Source organism: Dipodomys ordii, unplaced genomic scaffold, assembly GCF_000151885.1.
Source record: "Dipodomys ordii isolate 6190 unplaced genomic scaffold, Dord_2.0 Scaffold1, whole genome shotgun sequence".
Classification (NCBI taxonomy): Eukaryota; Metazoa; Chordata; class Mammalia; order Rodentia; family Heteromyidae; genus Dipodomys; species Dipodomys ordii.
In genome coordinates, this window is record NW_012267217.1 from 34,411,220 (window position 1) to 34,433,306 (window position 22,087).

At 36.9% G+C, this 22,087-nt stretch overlaps 1 protein-coding gene across 1 annotated transcript in view; it reads right to left on the bottom strand.

Moving 5' to 3' along the window:
• Positions 1–22,087, bottom strand: part of Pgap1 (post-GPI attachment to proteins 1) — an 80,157-nt gene that overhangs the window by 35,089 nt on the left and 22,981 nt on the right. Inside the window, exons 5-10 of the mRNA XM_013029327.1 lie at positions 21,603–21,760; positions 16,299–16,351; positions 15,179–15,245; positions 9,877–9,982; positions 8,974–9,029; positions 5,829–5,912 (exon numbers count right to left, since the gene is read on the bottom strand). Coding sequence (XP_012884781.1) covers positions 5,829–5,912; positions 8,974–9,029; positions 9,877–9,982; positions 15,179–15,245; positions 16,299–16,351; positions 21,603–21,760 — 524 coding nt within the window. The remainder of the gene's footprint in view (positions 1–5,828; positions 5,913–8,973; positions 9,030–9,876; positions 9,983–15,178; positions 15,246–16,298; positions 16,352–21,602; positions 21,761–22,087) is intronic.

Sequence of the window (22,087 nt, forward strand, 5' to 3'; positions counted from 1 at the left end):
AGAGACATGGTTAATGAGAAGCCAGGTGTGGTGGCTCTTATCTATAATTCTAACACTATGGGAAGCTTTAAGTAGAAGTATTACAAATTTGAGGCCAGCACATAACATAGGAAGGCCCTGTCTGAAAAAATTAAAATGAGATGTCTCATAATTACTGATTCCCAATGTATACAAGAAAGAAAATGATACCAATCAAATAATGTTAGAGTTCTAAGATTCTGTTTACAATCCAAAGACCAATGCAACAGAAGACCCAGAAATAAACCCACAGACCTACAGCCATCTAATATTTGATGAGGAAGCCAAAAACGCAGGATAGAGAAAAGACAATCTTTCAACATATGATGTTATTAAAACTGGACAGCCACATACAGAAAACTGAAACTGCCACCATGTAATAATATCAATTCAAAATGAATCAAATACCTCAATGTGAAACCTGAAACTCTGAAACTATTACAGGAAGAAGTAGGAGAAACATTAAAACTCAGCACAAGAAGAAATTTTCTGAATAAAATTCCAAAGGTTCAGCAAATCAAAGATAGAATTGACAAGGGACTGCAAGAAACTAAGATCTTCACCAGCCATACACCAGACAATGTCCCAATATCCCAACTATACAAAGAGCTCAAGAAACAAAACTCTTGAAGAATCAACATCCCAATTAATATATGGGCAAATAAGCTAAATAGGCTTCTCAGAAGTAAAAATGGCCGGCACATGAAGAAATGCTCAATATCTCTGGGTCATGAAGAAAATGCAAATCAAAAGAGCACTGAGATTCCATCTTACCCTAGTGAGAATGGCCATCATCAAGAATACAAAAAACAACAGATGAATATGAGGGAAAAGGAACCCCTAATACATTTTTGGTGAAAATGTAAACTCGTACAACCATTCTGGAAAGCAAGTTAGAGATTTCTCGAAAAAACTAAACATAGGACTACCCTATTTTCCAGCAATACCACCATTGGACATTTATCTTAAAGATTACAACCAGGACACAGTAAAGACACTTGCACAGCCATGCTCACCATGGCCACTGTCAAGGTCTGGAAACAACCCAGATGCCCCTCAATGGATGAGTGCATCAAGAAAATGTGGTAAATATATATATATATATATAAATGGAATGTGTGTGGGTGTTCACATGCATGCGCACACACGTGCACGGGCTCTAGTCCTGAGACTTGAACTCAGGCCTGGGCACTGTCCTTGAGCTTTTTTTCTTTTGGGTCCGGTCGTGGGGCCTGAACTCTGGGCCTGGGCGCTGTCCCTCAGCTCTTCAGCTCAAGGCTAGTACTCTACCACTTGAGCCACAGCGCCACTTCCAGCTTTTTTCTTTTTGCTTATGTGGTGCTGAGGAATCAAACCCAGGGCCTCATGCATGCAAGGCAATACCACTACGCTACCTTCCCAGCCCCCACTTCTAGCTTTTTGATGGTTAATTGGAGATGAGATGTCTGGGCTGGCTTCAAACTGTTGCTCCTCAGAGTTCAGCCTCCTGAATAGATAGGATTTCAGGTATAAGCCACTAGCACCTTCTACAAAATGGAATTTTACTCATTCATTAGGAAGAATGATATCACATCATTTGCAAAGACATTGATGGACCTGGAAAAAATTATGTTAAGTGAAGAGAGGGCCAGAGAAACAATGGACACATGTTTCCTTTCTTTCTTTCTTTGTCGGTTGTGGGGCTTGAACTCTGGGCCTGGGCGCTGTCCCTGAGCTCTTCATGTCCCTGTGCTCTTCAGCCTAAGGCGAGCGCTCTACCTCTTGAGCCACAGTGCCACTTCCGATTTTCTAGTGGTTTTGGAGATCAGAGTCGCACGGACTTTTCTGCCCGTGCTGGCTTTGAGCCGCAATCCTCAGATCTCAGTCTCTTGAGTAGCTAGGATTACAGGCGTGAGCCACCAGCATCCAGCACATGTTTTCTTTCATATGTAGAAGCTAGATCTAATTTATAAGTATACAAGATAACATATTACCGGTTTGTATGAAAGCAAACACAAATGTATTAATCAAAGTGTGATATATACATGGGAGAATTCAAATGATCTAATTCCTTACAAAAAAAACTTTAAAATAATTAAATGAGAGACTGGGAACTTTATAATGAATGAATCATGCTGCTACTACCTAAACCTTCTGATAATTCTTTATGTCATTAATGTGATTTTATGTACCTATTGACAAGACACAGGAGTACACAATTCTACTTATAAATATTCCACCTACATGCCAGATGCTAGTGAGTGGCACATGCCTATAATCCTAGCTACTCAGGAAGCTGAGATCTGACAACTACAGTTCAAAAACAGCCTGGGGAGGAAAGTCCATAAGACTCTGATCTCCAATCAATCACCAAAGACTGGAAGTGGGGCTGGGAAGGTGGCTCAGTGGTAGAGCACTTGCTTTGCATGCCTGAGGCCCTGGGTTCGATTCCTCAGCACCACATAAGCAAAAAGAAAAAAGCCGGAAGTGGCACTGTGGCTCAAGTGGTAGAGCGCTAGCCTTGAGCTGAAGAGCTGAGGGACAGCGCCTAGGCCCAGAGTTCAGGCCACACGACCGGACCCCCCTCCCCACCCCGCCAAAAAAAAAAAGACTGGAAGTGGAGCTATGACTCAATGTAGAATGTTAGCCTTGAGCAAAAAAGCTAGGGGCAGTGTCCAGGTCCTGAGTTCAAGTCCCAGGACTGACATACACACAGACCCACAGCCCCCAACACACACACACACACATCCCACTAACAAAAAAGTTCATTCAAATCTAATTGAGAATCTAGACTTAACTACCAGCTTACAAAAAACATAGGTGGTAAAGATACATATTAAAAGACACAAGCTGGGCACCGGTGGCTCATGCCTGTAATCCTAGCTATTCAGGAGACTGAGACCTGAGGATCGCAGTTCAAAGCCAGCATGGGCAGGAAAGTCCGTGAGACTCTTATCTCCAATAAACCACAAGAAAACTGGAAGTGGTGCTTGGCTCAAGTGGTAGGGTGCTAGCACTGAGGTGAAGAGCTGAGGGACAGCGTCAAGGCTCGGAGTTCAAACACCATGACCACCAACAACAACAGAAACTCAAGCTTATAATCCTAGATACTTGGGAGGCAGAGGCAGATGACTGAAGTTTGAAACCAGCTTGGACATAAAAATACCTGAAATTCCATCTCAACCAGTGCCTTGGCATGGTGGCACATCCCTGTTACCCAGTTATTGGGGTAAGCACAGTGCCTGGGTGCAGCGGCATACATCTGTCAGCTCCAGCTATGTGGGGGAGCATAAGTAAAGCAGGACCATATCTCAAAAATAACCAATGCAAAAAGGAGCTAGAGGTCTGGCTCAAGTGGTGGAGAGCCTGTTAGCAAGCACAAGTACTCCCCTGACCCTTCAAAAGAATTAATACTCACACTTGACTAAATTCAGAGTATAATTCTATGGAAGATATAATCCATTTTCTTGAGTAGTTTACAGAAAACTATTACTATAAGAGACCTAAAAATCCATAAAAAATAAAGATAATGCATACATTTTGTTTGGATCTTGACTCAAATAATTTAATATAAAATTTAGAGGAGCTAAGGAAAATTAGCTTTGGTTAATTAAATCTAGTGAACTGGTTATCAATGACATAAAGTAATTACACTTAATCTGTTAGATGAAATAATGTTAACATCATATATAAAACCTGTATCTGATTAAAAAACATTGAATTATTTATGAGTGAAATAATAAAGTGCCTTGAGTTTACTTTAAAAATGCTTGAGACCAAAAATGTGTGAAGAATAAATGAAGAGTAGTAGAGTGTTGATAATGATTAAAATTGGGTATTCATCTCTGTACTTTCACTCTACTTTTACAATAAATTTGAAAACTTTTTTTTAACCAGTCCTGGGGCTTGAACTCAGGGCCTGGGCACAGTCTCTGAGCTTCTTTTGCTCAGGGCTAGAACTCTACCACTTGAGCCACAGTGCCACTTCCAGCTTTTTCTGTTTATGTGGGACTGAAGAATCAAACCTAGGGCTTCATGCATGGCAGGCAAGCACTCTACCACTAAGCCACATTCTCATCCAGAAACATTTTTTTTTCAATTCACCACATTACTTAATGGTTCACTAATACTCACAGACATCAATATACAAAAGGGAATCTTGCATCAGCCAAATGGGTAATTAATACTTTGGCAAATATTGTTCTCAATATAACCCATAACTTGATTATTAATATTAAGTAAATGTGGATATTTAAAACCACCACTTTCAGGGTCAGATTCTCCTTGTAATTTCATTAAAAGATAGTATTCTTTGGCATTATAACTAAAATGACTGACTACTATCCTATATACTATGTATTAGATGGCAATATCTACCAGTCAAGTGCTATCCTAGATCTGGCTTCTAAAAGATATAAACAAACTGGGCCTGGTGGTGTATATCTATAATTCCAGTTACTCAGGAGGCTGAGGGAAGAGGATCTCAAGTTCATGAAGGCCAACATAGCAAAACCTGATCTCAAGAAAATAAATAGTACAGGGCTGGGAAGGTGGTTGAGTGGTAGAGCGCTTGCCTTGAATGCCTAAGGCCCTGGGTTCGATTCCCTAGCACCACATAAGCAAAAGAAAAAAAGCCAGAAGTAGCGCTGTGGCTCAAGTGGTAGAGCGCTAGCCTTGAGCTGAAGAGCTGAGGAACAGTGCCCAGGCCCAGAGTTCAGGCCCCACGACCGGACCCCCCAAAAGTAAATAAATAAATAGTACAAAAAAATCACAAAAAAACTAATAAAATAGAGAAGGAATAAAGTTATGAAAGATGCAAATAAAGTGAAGAATCCTGAAACATAGACCAAATAATAAAATGCATAACAGAGGAAAAATAACCAACATTGCAGAGGAAAAAATCCTTAAGGTAAGCAATGACAGCAAATTATGAAACTATTAATTAGTCATTTCTAGTACAAACACAAAGTGTGCTACAGCATCTAACATGTTAAAAAAGATGGAACATTTCACAAATCTATATGTCATTCTTCACAAGAGCAATGCCAATTTCCTCTGAATCATTCCCACTTTAGTATATGTGCATCCAATAGTTTTTCAAACAATATCTATCACAGTGGTTGTTAAAAAGAAACATAAATCATTACTTTGATATTGTATGTCTAGATTGTATTGTACAGTGACTCTCCTGTCTTCAAGAATATTTGGTATCAGCCAAGCTCCAGGGGTTCATGCCTAATCCTAGCTACTTAAGAAGCTGAGATCTGAGGAACTCAGTTCAAAGACAGGCTGGGCAGGAAAGTTTGTGAGATTCTTATTGCGAATTAACTATCAAAACGCCAAAAGTAGAGCTATGGCTCATGTACTGGAGTGCAAAGCTCAGGGATAGCATTACAGGCCCTCTAGGACAAGTATAGGGAGGAAAAAAAATACTGAGTATCAAAAATACCTCAAATTCTAGTATGCAAGCTAGTGAAAATCAGAATTCATTTTACAAAATCCTATGAAAGAACTTCACTTAAGTATGCTTATTCTTTAAAATACTAGGAGCTTCAGAATTAAGGAGATTTTTTAAATTCAATCCCTTTATCCTGAATACAGTGAAACTAAAACAAATGTGAAAATCAAAATTAGAAATAAAAGTACTATACTCTCAGTTACAGAAAAATTTCTGGAATTAATACTTTCCTACCAATACATGGGTATAAACATATTCTATTAGTTTAATTTAATAGTAACAGTTAATAGCTAGGTCAATTAGATACTAGTCGAAAATTGAAAATTTGAATAACAATCTTTCAAACTTACATAAAACATTGCAATTATCTTACCAGCATGGTGCTCTGACAGTAGACATGAGTGTAGGTTTTTCTATGATTTTCAAGAGGAAATGTAAAGTATATCTTATCAGATTCCTAAAAGAGAAAGAGAACACTCAATACTATATTCAATACTTAGAACCATGTAAGGAGTACATAATTTCATCACTCAAAATGTATAGAGAAAGATCTAGAGACATGTTCAGAAGTGGTGCCTGCCTTGCACCTGCAAGGCTTTGAGTTCAACCCAAAGAAAAAAATTATATAAATCAAATGATTACTTATTCTATTCTTAGTGTTATTAAAAACCCATGTTTTAAGAATGGAGGGAAAAGGATGCATAAGATAAAGAGATGATATCTAAATTCTGCAGTCCTGAAATTATTTTGGAACTATTAATAGTAATACAAAATTGTTTTATGATATTTGACCTTTCAGTTTCAATAAAATATTCTATCTACTGAAAAGCCCTAGAAATGCCAACCCAGTAACCATAAACATCTCTTGTGCCAGATTTGGTTATGCTATACCACTTCCCAAACAAAAGAAATAGTTCCAGCACCTAATAAGCATGATGGCTCATGCCTATAATCCTAGCTACCTACTATGGAAGTGGTGACCGGAAAGACTGCAGTTTGAGGTCAGCAGGAACAGTTTGTGAGATAACATCTCAGTTAATAGTTGGATGTAGTGGTTGCGCCTGTCACCTTCGTTATGTGGGAAACATAAATAAGAGGATCAAAGTCTAATCCGGTCTGGGCTAATGCAAAACCTTATCTTCAAAATGACTAAAGCAAAAAGGACTGAATATGGCTTAAGTGATGAGTGCCTGCCTTGCAACCACAAGATCCTTAGTTCAATCCTCAGTACCATTAAAGGAGAGAGAGAGAGAAAGAGAGAAAAAAAGGTCTTAAAGAAATAGTTAATCTATCCTCTAAAGCATTAAATGTACAAAATGAGCTGACATACTGTCATTTTGGACAGTAAGAAAATTATTAAGAAAAACAAAGAATCAGAGCCAAACTTGAAGAGGCTGTTGATGGTCAAACAATTTTAGTACCAATGGGATGAAATGCAAATATATTTAAGTACATGAGTTCATAGTAGCAATGGGAGGAACCCCCTAAGAGTCATTCACAGTGGATATTAATGAACCAACCCACTAGTTTGATAACCAATAAATATAAGGTAAAACTGAAAACCCCAAGCAATCATTCATTTCCTTTATGATTTCTCCAACTTTTGCCAAATTTAGTAGATGACAGGAAATTTTTCCTATGTAGTTTCCCAGTTAATAACTGAAGGAATAATAAGCTAGTATCAGTTTTGCATCCTCCTAAATAAATTAGTAGTTTAGATACTCCCCATTAATAGTACTAGCATCACAAAAAGAGACTGTCAAGCAAAAACAAAATCAAAAGAAAACCCTGGTTCTTATTAAGTATCTAGATCCACCTATTAAATCATAGGATAGGTTGAATGAGGTCACAGGAATGCAATCAGCGAAATCAAGGTGTATAGGAAGGCAATGAAACGGAATAGGGGAGTGGTACAAATGGAGGAAGAAAGGGTGAGCAAATGCAGTCATTATAATTGATCTACATTAAGTAAAAACTGAATCATATGGGAAGGGGAATAATGGAGAACAATGGAAGGAGTGACACTGATCAAGATGCATTGTATTAATACTCTGACTTATGGAACTGAAACTGAACAACTACTAAATAAGTAAACAATGATAATATAAAATTCTATCACACAAGCCGGGTGCCGGTGACTCATGTCTGTAATCCTAGCTACTCAGGAGGCTAAGATCTGAGGATCGAAGTTCAAAGTCAACCCAGGCAAGGAAAGTCTGTGAGACTTTTATCTTCAATTAACCAACAGAAAACTGGAAGTGGTGCTGTGGCTCAAGCGGTAGAGCACTAGCCTTGAGCTGAAGAGCTGAGGGACAGTGCCCAGGCCTAAAGTTCAAGCCCCGTAACTGACAAAAAAAACAAAAACAAAAACAAAAAAAAACATTAAAAACAATTCTATAACACAAATCAATGTAGTTTTATCAACAAGTAAGTTTCAAGGAAAAATAAAGGAAGAAAAAGTATTAAAAAGGACAAGAAACTTATCAATCAATCAATAATAATATTTAAGCCTTTCTAACAAGCAAATGAAAAAAAGAGAAATAAATTATCGATAAAATTAATTTGGGGAGGGGAAAGAAAATAACAAAATGCTGAAATAAGGATACAGGTTGACCCATTGTAACAATGAGATGTACAAGACACTGTTGAAAACGAACTTTACAACTGTTGAAAATGAACTTTACAACTTCAGGGTTGGGAGGGAGGGAAAGGATTTGGGAAGGTGGAAGGAAAGGGATGGTAGGGGAAAAACAAAGGAGGGAGTAACAATGCTCGATAGGAAATGTACTCATTACCTTACTCATGTAATTGCAACCCCTCTGTACAGTATCTTTACAATAAAAATATATATATTAAAAAAGGCCAAAAAAAATGAATAGGCATTTACTATTAAGGAATTATTAAATTATGGAAAAATAATGTATCTTTTTACAGTATTTATCAAAGGATAATTACTATCATAAATACTATAAAATTATAAATTTATTAGAAATGAATTAAAAATTATAATTTTATAGTATTTAAATATATAATTTATCTGTTGATAGATACTATATTATTTATAGCATTTATTGTTCAGTTTTTCTAGTTCATCAATAATTTATTTTTCTTTTTCATTTAGTTGTTGAAATACTATAGTATTTAAATACCATAACCAAGTATTAATGGCTCATACCTGTAATCCTAGCTATTTAGCAGGAAGGGATTATAATAGTCAAAGCACAAGGCCAGCAAAGGTAAAAACTTAAAAGCCATGTCATTCAGTCTCTCAATCAGTAGCTAGATGCAGTGGTGTACCTATCATCCTAGCCACTTGGGATATATAAATAGCCTAATCACTGTTCTGGCTGGTTCAGGCCATATTGGTAAAATAACAAAGGCAAAAAGGGGTGGGGCATGTCTCAGGAAGTGAAGTGCCTGCCTATCAAGTGTAAGACTCTTGAGATCAACCCCCAGTACTACCCAAAGAAAAAACGATGAATTAAAAAACCAAAAAAACCCATTGATGGAATACTTACATTGTAAGCCACATAGGTCCATCTGGACACTTTTACTGGAACCCACATAGATGTCCCTTAAAGTAAAGAAAATTTCTTATTTACCTGGTTTTGTTTTCATATTAGGTAATTGTTTTAGAATTTGATGAAATCTTTGTTACTAAAAAAGCAGCGGTTTTTTTCAATTGGATGTTATAAATAAAAAAATTGCTAGCCAGACACTGGTGATTTATGCCTGTAATCCTAGCTGCTGAGGAGGATCATGGTTTGAAGTCAGTCCAGTTAGAAAAAGCATATCAGACTCTTATTTCCAACTAACCAGGGGGAAAAAAGTCCAAAGTGAAGCTGTGACTCACAAAAAAGCTAAGAGGATAGCACCCAGACCCTGAATTCAAGCCCCAGTACCAGAACATATACAAAAGAACATACCCACTAGCAATAGGTATCTAAGTATTATAAATCTACTTTGCTTCTTTAAGAAATTATGAGTAGAAATAAACATTATACTTCCCAAGATATTTAATTAACATATAATAAGTATTATTTTAAAAAACAAAAGTTATCAGCAAAAGATAAGCTCATAATCCAAAAGAAGATTGAGAAAATAATGGAACTAAGAAACTGAAAAGTATTACCCACAACATAATTCCAATTTTCTGATAGAAAAATGGTGACATTTAACTCTAAAAGCTGTCTAGTTACAGTACAAATTCGTATCAGCATCTTACAACTTGCTTTTCATTAATGATTAATATAGTTCCCTATCATACCAAGAACCACATCTGCATCCATGATAGGTAAATTAGAAAAACTACAAGGATAATACTTCAAGTGCCAAAGCTTCAAGACTTTCTGCTAATAACAAGCTTAGCTAAAACAATAACGAATAACTCTGTTTAAAATTAAAATATTATCGCTACCAACCTGTCAAGTCAGAAATTATTGCTGGATTTTCCTCAAAATGTTTTGCTGGGTGTCTTATAAAGTGGTGATTCAAAACAGACAATTTCTTCTTGGAATTCTGAGTTATCTAGAAGAATGATGGCATATTCTGCATCATTTGACATCACGATAGTTCAATTATTCAATAATGTTTCAAGTAATAATAACAAATTCAACATTTATTCTGAGCCAGGCACTTTTGTAAACCCTTAGCATGTCAATGGCTCTAATCATAACAAGAACTCTGAATTTTAACTTTGAAGAAACTAAGGCAGAGAGAAATAAAGGTATACAGCTATTAAAAAGAATTGAGATTGGCTCTAGATATCCATCCTTTTAATCATTGTGCAATAATATGTCTCAAGTAACAGAAATAAAACATTATAAAGATGTACAAAATTAGTCAGGCATGATAACACATACCTGTCACCCAATCACTTGGGTGGCGTAGGCAGAAAAACAATGAGTTCAAGGCCAGCCTACTATATATATAGAAAAAAACAAGGGCTAGGGATACAGCTAAATAGGAGAGCCCTTGTTTAGCATGTGTAAGGCTCCAGGTTCAGTCCCTCTCAGCATAAAAAAGACAGAGTCAAAGGAAACTTAAGAGATATTATGAACTAGCAACAGGGAAAAAAAAGGCTTTAGTAAAATTAACCTTAAGTACAAATCTCAAAGGAAAACATCTATCTGAAATACTCCTGTTCTTAACTGATTGGTAAAATTTTTCTCTTTCTTCTTTCTTTTATCCTAACAATAGAAAGCTGACAACTTATCAGCTCTTTCCTTTAATTTAAAAAAAAAAGTGTACTAGGATATAAAATTCACTTGTATTCAATCACTATTCAACCCTTTTTTTTCAGCCCATTATTTGCTTGAGCATTTCTAACTTGCCACATTATAAGACAGAACATTGTGATCTGAACAACTATTACCAGGAGAATGCTCTACCTTAGTCAGAGTAACTCAAGAACTCCTTGTTAATCTGGTATCTTAGACTAGAGGATGATTCTTCAGAAACTCTGAGACACTATTATGTCCCCTAATGAAACATTTCTCCTGCAGATTAAGCAATTTTAAGCACATCAACTCTTTTATGGAATTTTTTTAGAAGTATTTCCTTCACTATCTTGATTTCCTCCTCTGGATAAATTCAAGGTTACTGATGTTCTCCTTAAAATGTGGAATATGAAACATGATATAGTTTTCTATATCAGTGTAACTGGAGTATAGGATGGGTCTTTTCTTGCCTTTGCATCATCTATTAAACTAAATGAGGTTTAAGTTATAGTTGTCCTGTACATATGTACATGTTCTGCTTTCCTCCAGACTACATGCTTCAGAATAAGGAATTATAGCTTCATTTTAAACTTTTCTGGTATTCAGTCCACTAAGCACACAGTATCCATGGAGGACTGGCTCTACGACCTCCCCATCAGACACCACAATATGCAGATGTTCAAGTCGCTTAGTAGCATCTGTATATAACCCATCCATGTACATCCCTCCATATACTTTAGTCTCTCGATTACTTACACATTACTTAGTGTAATGTAAACATTACATAAATAATTGGTATACTGTTAGGTTTAGAGAACAATGAAAAGTTTTGTTAGGTTTAGAGAACAATGAAAAGTTTTGTGTAAAAAAAATTTTCCCCAAAATTTCTTCAATCTGTGTTTGGTTGAATCTGTGCCTGTGGTATCTATCCATGGACACAAATACCACCTATAGTTAAGCAGAACTGTGTAAGCTGTTTGTTTTATTGCCTGGGGCAGAGGTACAACTATATATGGCCCAAGGATGCTGAAATTATGTGGTCTGGCTGGGCCAATGCAAGTCTTGTTTACAGCAAAAAAATTTCAGTACTAGCTAAGGTCAAACACTCTAAATGGCTCTTGTAAGAAAAAAGGTTTCCTGCCCTGGATTAACAGACTATCAGAACATGAATATAACAGCATTCTGAACATTCACACATTGAGAACAAAGGAGGATATTCTTAGGAGAGGCTCACAATGGCTCAATAGCTATGTGCGTATGATCATATAAAATGATGCTTATGGAATTAAACTCCAAGAAATGGAAACAAGAGGATTTTTTTTATTGTATTGTGTGCAATTGTGCTTCCCCCCCTTTTTTTCCTTTGGTTTTAATGTATTCCTTGTTATGTATATAAGTTTACCAGATTTGGGGGAAGGGGTAAGCACAGAAATGGCTGGATAAAGGGTGAATCAATTCAGAAGTGATACTAGACACTATGTTGGAAATGAACTATACAACTTGGGGGAGAGAGGTCAGGAGGAGGAAAACTGGGAAAAAATGAGGGAGGGGGCAATACTATTCAAAAAGAAACGTACTCATTAGCTGACTTATGTAACTATAACCCCTCTGTACATCATCTTTACAATAAAATTTAAATTAAAAAGACATTAAATAGCTCTAGTTAAGTTTGCTCAACAGAACTTAAATTTATAATGTCTCATAAACAGTATTTTTGAGTCTTTTCAGTATAGTTACTAAAAACTCCGTATTTGCATTTTAAAATTTCTATAAAGTAGCCTGGTGCCAGTGGCTTACACCTATAATCCTAGCTACTCAGGAGGCAAGATATGATTATTCCAGTTCAAAGCCCAGAAGACAAAACTGAGACTTATTTCCAATTAACTAGCAAAAAGCTGGAAGTGAAGGTGTGGTTTAAATGGTAGAGTACCAATAGGAAGTGTACTCATTACCTTACTCATGTAACTGTAACCCTCTGTATAGTATCTTTACAATAAAAAAAATTTCATGAAAAATCAAAAAAAAAAAATAAATGGTAGAGCACCAGCCTTGAGTAGAAAAAACTAAGCAAATCTACAGGCCAAGTTCACACTGCTCTATTGGTACAAAAATAAAATACCTATAAAGTATTAAGACCTGTATGCATTAAGAATCTGTACGCATCAAAATTTGCCAGGCATCAGTGGCTCACACCTATAATCCTAGCTACTCAGAAGGCTAAGATCTGAGGATCATAGTTCAAAGCCAGCCTGGACAGGAAAGTCCATGAGACTCTAATCTCCAAAAAACCACCAGAAAACCAGAAGTGGTGCTATGGCTCAAGTGGTAGAGTGCTAGCCTTGAGCTGAAGAGCTGAGGGACAGTGCCCAGGCCCAGAGCTCAAGACTATTTACCTATCTATATTCACTAAGAATAAAAATTTATTATGTACTAGTATTAAAGTTTTCTCATCTGTGGAGTTACTCCAAAAACATGGTTTGGTTTAGTTTTTTGCATAATTTTTAAAAGAATATATATTTCTATCTGAGGTACTCCGGTTTAGTTTTTCCTAATTTACCAAATGTTAACCTCAATATAAACTGTTCTTCCACTTTTTAATCAATTTTATTATTATATCTAGTTGTACTCAATCTTAAGAAACAAAAACCAAAAAACCTACAACTTTATACTTTATTTTCCAAAAGAAGAAACCAGAGTATAGTTCTCAAAACATATTTCTAAGTAATAGTAATATTCTGCAAGATGACCCAAGGCAGACTGTTTAAGAAAAAAAAATGGTAATTGATTCCTAATTCACAGGGGAAAAAAAGTAAATAAGAATTCTGCTGCTGAAATAGTTGGTGCCTGTCGCTGTCTGCTAGCAGGCAAGAAAGCGAAGAGTAACATGATGTTCTATAAACAGGATGATTTCTATTTGTGCTGTTAATTGAGCTCTTCTAGTTTGAAAATGTATCCTGTGAAATCTCATCAAGAAAAAAATAAACTTGCAAAACTACACAATTTAAGGACTTGATGTATATATTTTGATCATATCAGAAAGCCAAAAACATGTTTTAAAAACATGGTTCAAAAGTATCTAATAAGTTAGATTAAGATGTTTATGATACATTACTAAGAAAAAATGCCATAAAGTAGTTTCTAGTAAGTATTTCTCTTAAGTTAAAAGTAAAAGCTAGAAGAATGCTGGATGCTGATAACTAATGTCTATAATCCTAGCTACTCAGGAAGCTGAGATCTGAAGATTGCAGTTGAAAGCCAGCCCAGGCAAGTAAGTTCATGAGACTCTTATCTCCAATAAACTACCTCCCCCCACAAAAAAAGCCAGAAGTCAGAGCTCTGACTTAAGTGGTAGAACCCTAGCCTTCAGCAAAAGAAGCTCAGGAATAGCACCCAGCCCCTGAGTTCAAGGCTAGGATCAGCCAGAAAAAAAAAATAATAATATATATATATTTAAAGCTAGAACAACATGTTTCAAACTTTTAAACAGTATAAGAACTGAGGTAAGGGGCTTGGGAAGGTAGCTCAGTGGTAGAGTGCTCGCCTTGCATGCATGAGGCCCTGGGTTTGATACCTCAGCACCACATAAAAAGAAAAAGCCGGAAGTGGCGCTGTGGCTCAAGTGGTAGAGCGCTAGCCTTGAGCTGAAGAGCTGAGGGACAGTGCCTAGGCCCAGAGTTCAGGCCTCACGACCGACAAAAAAAAAAAAAAAAGAACTGAATTAAGATTTAATGTAACCTTTCACATTTCCATGACAGTCTATGAACTATAACAGTGGTCAAAGTGTTATCAGAAAAAAATAAAGATCTTCATTTCAGAGCTAATTAAAATTGAAATAAGATAGAGGCTTCTATCTATATCAAAATAACAAAATGCATTCAATCTATCATTGCTTTAAGAAAAACTTGCACTTTGGTGAACATAGGTGGGTCCTCCTAGCTACTTGGGAGGCTGAGAACAGGACCATAGTTCAAGGACAGCTCAGGTAAAAATTTTCCAGAACCCTTATCAAACCATAGCTGGACAAGATGGCATATGTCTGTCATCTCAAGCTGAATGGGAGGCTAAGAGTGAAAGGACTGAGGTTCCAAGCCAGCCAGAGCAAAGAAGTCCACATAGGGAAGTTGGACATGGTGGTTATGTGCCTATCATTCCAGTAAGGACAAGAAGCCAAACGAAGGTAGGCATATCTTGGCTCAGACATGTGCCTAGGTAGGAAATGAGACCCTACGGCAAACATTACCTGTGAAAAAAGGGCTGGGGAGTGACTCAAATGACGGAAAAAAGAAAAGTTGGAAGCTATCAAGGGAGAGGGATTCTTGAATGCCCATTATAAACATGAATTGGTGGATACAAGAACTGTGAGTACATATTTAGCTGGAACTGATGGAAGATTCTAGTTTGTTTGAAGACTTTTTTTTATAAACTCTCAAAAAGCTAATAAATTTATGGAAGCATGAAAAAAAGCTTTCAACTGCTAAAACAATTTTAATTAAAAAATACATACTTGTTTAGTATCAGCATCAATAAGGTCAAAGAATGCTCGAACTGTAGTCAATTGCAGTTGTTTACACCTAAAGAATAAAGTATTGCAAAAGAAACTTTATTGAAACACCTGCTTTTGATCCCAGTATGCAAAATTATATTATTTAATGAAACATGTTTCTTTCAATGTTATGAAATAAATAGTAACTATCATTCTTAGTAACCATATGAAATAAAGCAAATTAAATCTTTCTGGATGATTGACAGTAGAAATGACCTTCTGTCATTTCTGAGTCTGTCCCATTTGTATATGCTGCACTGTGTAGTTCTTACAAACACGACTGCTTGCACAGCCAGAGAAAGGTCAAAAGAAAATCTTTAGTCTGAAACACATGGAGGTAGACACTAAGTCTATACTTCTTTACCCACATTTAATCTCTTACACTTTACCTATATTAAGAATAAACCTAATTCATAGTTGATTCTCATGCACTGCTGCTCAGGTCAGTCATGGCTGTATTAACTACATCTGTGTAATAATAATTGGCTAGGCTCCCAAAAAGTTCCACAAGGAGTACAATTGACTCTACCCAACTTTGACACATTAAAATTTTAGTATTTGATGCTAGCTTCATTTGGGATGATACAACTGGTTTTTTGTTTTTTGGGGGGTTTTTTGGCAGTCATGGGGCTTGAACTCTGGGCCTGAGCACTGTCCCTCAGCTCTTCAGCTCAAGGCGAGTGCTCTACCACCTGAGCTACAACGCTACTTCTGGTTTTCTGGTGGTTTAGCGGAGACAAGAGTTTCACGGACTTTCCTGCCCGGGCTGGCTTTGAACCACAATCCTCAGATCTCAGCCTCCTGAGTAGCTAGGATTACAGGCATGAGCCACTGGCACCCAGCACAAGTGGTTTTTTTAAGAGATGATGTTATAGATTGTCAAGGGTTATAGACTGCCAATGGAATCTTGGCTATCTATAAAAAAAGAACCAAATATACACTTCTAAGCCCTTATATTAATCTTTTTCCCATAGACAAATTCATTAATGAATCAAGTACTAAGAAAGCTAATAAATAAGTAGATGCACTGATGAGAAAAAAAGGACCATGACAAATTGCCAAAAAAGTTACATTAACTTACCACACAATGGAGAGATGATCTGTTGAGACCCAAGTTTTAGGCACTGCTGAACTCTAAAAGGAAAGAGAAAAAATTAAACTCAAGTACATTTATTACTCTTTGAAAGTTCATAAAATTCTTATAAATGAATATTTAGAAACGCATAGCATTATTTTGCTATCTTATGATATGTAGGTATTTCAAAATGATATATTAAGTTAAAATGATAGTCTTACAAAAATGTAACCTACACATAAGCTTGAATGCCAGTAATCCACACAGAAGGCTTTCCAAGAAAGGCATATTACCGTTCAAAATGGTATCTTTTCATACCACCTAATGACTTTTCTGTAAATAGCTTTTTACATAGAATTTAATTTTGTTCTTCATGACATCTTTCTGCACCAGCAAAGATATATGAGCTGTCATTATCAGAACTGTCAATGCAGAATAAAAACACAGAAGACTAACAGCAAGGATGCAAGAAAAATTAGAGGTCTAAAATGCCTTTTTTGTTGTTGTTGTTGTTGGTCATAGGGCTTGAACTCTGGGCCTGAGAGCTGTCCCTCAGCTCTTCAGCTCAAGGCAAGTGCTCTACCACTTGAGCTACAGTGTCACTTCTGGTTTTCTGGTGTTTTATTGGAGATAAGAGTTTCACGGACTTTCCTGCCCGGGCTGGCTTTGAACCGCAATCCTCAGATCTCAGCCTCCTGAGTAGCTAGGATTACAGGCGTGAGCCACTGGTGCCCGGCTTAAAATGCCTCTTTAATAGAAGAACAAAAACAGTATGTATAAGTCCAAGGAATCATTGCCATTCTTGTACTCTGTAAAAAAATATCTTTAGGTTCTAGTTTCTAAAGTGAATAAAGTCTATAGCTTACTTAAATTTAAAATCACTTGATAGATTGAGAAGTTACTGCTGATGGTTTACTAAAAAAATCAGATAGAAACCAGACACTGGTGGTACACACTTAAAATCCTGGCTATTCAAGAGGCTAAAATCTGAGAATCTCAGTTCAAATCCAACCTGGGCAGACAAGTCTGAGAAACTCTTTTCTCCAAATAACCAGCAAGAAACCAGAATTAGAGTCATGGATCAAGGGGTAGAACGCCAGCCTTCAGCAAAAAAGCCAAGCTAGAATGTAAGGCCCTGAGTTCAAGCCCAATATTGGGGAAAAAAATCAGAAGTACCATGGTTATAAGATTATGTTACATTTTTAGTAGAATATCCACTCTATAAAACTGTATTTACCATTATAAAAACATAGAATTAGTTGATTTTCCTCAAGTTAAGGAAAAGCAACATGCATACACATGTGCACATGCATGCACACACACGTACACATACAAGGTAGTAACTGGTTATGTCAATTGTGATGAAAAATGTGACATGTTTACCAAAATGCATTCTATTTTTTATTTTTGAATACTGAGAGTTGAACTTGGGGCATCAAGCTTGCAAGGAAGGTATCTACCACCAAACTACATCCTAAGCCCTTGGAGCTTTAAGGATATGGGCTAATACAGTTTATGCCCAGATTGGCCTAGACCACAATCCTCATATGCATCCTATTTAGCTTAGGATGGCAGGCATGCATCACCACAGCCAATTACTGGTTGAAACAAGGTCTCACAAACTTTTTGCCTAGACTGGCCTCCAAATGCTATACTTCCCAATCTCTGCCTACCAAGTAGCTAGGATTACAGGCATTAGCTACTACATCTAGCTCATTCTTCTTTTTAACACAAATGTCATGCGTACCTCTCTTGACCTCTCTTGTTTTAAGGAGTAACTATTTCCTCTAATGATATGTAAGTAGACATGATGTATACCACTTCTAGGCCCAAGGCCTTTGCCTAAGTTCTTTCTTTCCCCTAATGGGTTGAACTGGTAATGACGAAAGTGACCTTTAAGTAAAGCATTCAACATACAATGACTGCTGTAAGCCTGAGTCCCTGAACAGAAGAAACTATCCACTAACCTGAGTAACCCTTCTCCTAGGAAAATAAACTTCACTTGTATTGAAATGCCATTACCTGTGTCGAAGTATATTACAGAAGTTTAGGTAGATTACTCTAATACAATTATGGTCTCCATCTCTGATTTTTAAATTCATATGGAATACTAAAAGACCCCCCCGAATAGCAAAAACAGAAAAGCAGAAAGAACAGTACTGGAGGAATATCAATACCAAACTTCAAACTCTTTTCTTTTTCTTAAATGGGTTATATGGGCTCACTTAAGAAAAGATGACAAGGCATGGTGACTCACATCTGTAACTGTACCTTCTTGGGCATTGTACATAAGATGATTACAGTCCAAGGCTAGCCCTGGGCAAAAATTGGAGACCCTACCTAAAGAAAAAAGGACTGGGGACTCAAATAGTAAGCAAAGGCCCTAAGGACAACCTCCAGAACTGCCAAAATAAATAAAAGTGAGCACATATGTAGACATACAAAAGGTTGTAGCTTATTTGGGGGCTAAACACACACACACACACACACACACACACACACACACACACACACACACACACACACAAGCTAGGATATATAATAGGCTTTGAGAAGGTTGTGTAGAATATTTTCCTGAGAAATGCAGAAATCCAAATTAGATGGATTAGACAATGGATTAGAGAAATGAATTAAAGAATGGATTAGAAAGTTGGGCTCCGGTGGCTCACACCTGTAATCCTAGCTACTGAGGAGGCTGAGATCTGAGGATCATGGTTCAAAGTCAGCCTGGGCAAGGAAAGTTCGTGAGACTCTTAACTTTAATTAACCACCAGAAAACCGGAAGTGGTGCTGTGGCTCAAGTGGTATAGTACTCGCCTTGAGCTGAAAGAGCTCAGGAACAGCACCCAGGCCCAGAGTTCAAGCCCCCCAAATAAACAAACAAACAAAAGAATGGATTAGAGAAAACATACAACTGAGTGTGTGGAGATTAAAAAATGGCCAAAGTTCTCTAAAAGTTAAGTTTCAAGACTAGTATCAAGTATGGAAAATATGGCCTATACAATTGTCTATGTTTACTACAGAGTTGACAGTTTTTGAAGACTTCCAGCAAACATCCAAAATATTCACAACCAAATACAATATTAATAATACTAATAATGAGCTATGAGAAATTTACCAATTCAGTTATGAAGCTATTCTGATTATATCCTAACTTTTCCATATAGAAGAAAAATGGTGGGCAATAGCAGAACGGCACCATTGTTTTGCTCTCTGTATGGTACACACTGAATGAATGCACAGTAGTTTTGAACAATAAGAAAAGAATGAGCAAAGGGTGATCTATGAACAGGAACAGCTACACAACAGTGACTTTCTAACACTGTTTCTTCAAAAACAAGATCATAATCTAGATTTTTCTCTTCAGTATTAGCTATATAGAAATAAGTGCATTTGTTGGTGGGAGTGTAAACTACTTGTTCAACCACTTTGAAAAGCAGTATGGAGGTTCCTCAAAAGACTCCACATAGAGCTCCCCTATGACCCAGCAATCCGTCTTTGGGGCATTTACCCAAACAATCACAAACAAGACCACACTAAGGCTACCAACACAACTATGTTTATCACAGCATTATTTACCATAGCTAAGATATGGAACCAACCCAGATGCCCCTCAGTAGATGAGTAGATAGATCAAGAAAATGTGGTATATATACACAATGGAATTCTATGCCTCCCTCAGAAAGAATGACATTGCCCCATTTGTTAGGAAATGGAAAGACTCTACCACTTGAGCCATAGCACCACTTCTGGCTTTTTTCTTTTTGCTTATGTGGTGCTGGGGAATCAAACCCAGGGTCTCAGGCATGCAAGGCAAGCGCTCTACCACTGAGCCACCTTCCCAGCCCTCTAACGTATTTATAATGTACCATGTGATTTTTTTTTGTTTCTTTGTACGTTCCTCCCCCATGGTATAACCTGTTTTCACTGTATTTGATGTTGGTGTCCTGAATCTTGTGTATACACTTCTTTAATTTGGGGAGGGGAATGGAAAAAACAAAATGCTTAAATAAGGATACAGACTGACCCATTGTAACAATGAGATGTACAAAACACTATGTTGAAAAAGAACTTTAAAACTTCAGTGGGGCGGGGCGGGGGTAGTTATGGAGGTGGGAGGGAAGGGATGGTAGGGGAAAAACAGAACAGAGGAGGAGACAACAATGCTTGATAGAAAATGTACTCATTACCTTGCTCATGTAACTGTAACCCCTCTGTACAGTATTCTTACAATACAAAAAAAAAGGATTAAGTACATATGGAGTAAAAAATTAGGATCTTAGTTGAAGGTTTTCAAGTATACAAGAAAAGTTTGTTTCTGATAGTACTATAGTTTGAACTCAGGGCCTTATGCTTGTTAGGCAGGTGGTTTACCACTTTAGCCACATCTCCAGCCCTTTGCTGCTTTAGTTATTTTTCAGATAAGGTCTGACATTTTGCCTAAGGCTAGACTCAGGTTTCCATCCTCATACCTATGGCCTCCTGCATAGCTTGGATTTCAGATATAAAGTTAGGTATAAAAGAAAGCTTGAGCTCACTTTACATAGGCTATTAATCCTAGTTAAATATCAAACACTCAAGGTTAACATTCAGGATTATGTATTCTGTTTTGACATTTCCACTATTATATATAGAATAACAATGAGATATAACTATATCCCCTTGTGCTGTGCGCTTCAGTTCATATATTAGTGTGTATATATGTGTATGTTGAGAGAGAGAAAGAGAGAGAGGGAGGGAGGGAGGGAGGGAAGGAGGGAGGGAGTGTCTTGGGGCTTGAACTAAGGGTCTCGATGCTATTCCTAAGCTTTTTTTGCTCCAGGCTAATAAGTCTACAACTTGAGCAATAGCTACACTTCTGGCTTTTTGGTGATTAACTGGAGATAAGAGTCTTACAAACTTCTACCCTGGCTGGCTCCAAACCAAGATCCTCAAATCTCAGCCTCTGAGTAGCTAGGATTACAGGCATAAGCCACTGGCACCTGTCCATATTTTCTTATAGTTACAACTCTAATCAACAGACTCTCATTTTAGACAAGAGATAATTACTTCTCATAGGAGTCATTTTCAGTGATTCTAATACCCTTGTCAAGTATCTAATACCCTTGTTAAGTATCTATAACTCTGCCCTCCCTATAAACTCATATTCATTCACTCATTCATTTTCTCTCACACATGTGATGGATGCAAATGTAGCACCAACCTATACCATAAATTCAGCAGTCATTTCTATGTAGCTACACATTATTTCTCATCATGCACCAGTGTGTCAACTATATTATCATTTCAGTAGAATTTAAAAATAATTACCACGACAGATAAGGCACTGGTTTGATGGCTTAATTTTGGTAGGAAAGTCAGTCCTGAACGAACTTGGTAATCCCGGAATCCTCCAGCTACAGAAAGGGTTGTCAGGTTTATGTGCCGAGCATTTAGAATCCAGTAATTGTTCACAGTCAGATAAAAATCTGGTAGAGAATAAAAAAGACAGATACTGAAACTTAATAGCCCTTATCTGCAACCATGCCTATAACACTAATATTTAGCTGAATTTTTGCTTAAACTAGCTGGCCTATGAACAATGTGTTATTCACATTTCCTTATTTTGAGAAAAATCATGAGATTATACATATCCCTACTTCCCCCACTAAGTTAAGGTACAAATACTGAGTTGCTAAGGCATCAATAAACAAGAAAAGGTATACCCAAATTTTACCAATTTTTACAAGTCAATACACAAACATGTCTCTACATTCCACATGGATGATGCTTTACATAGTTTACCATGGAAAGAA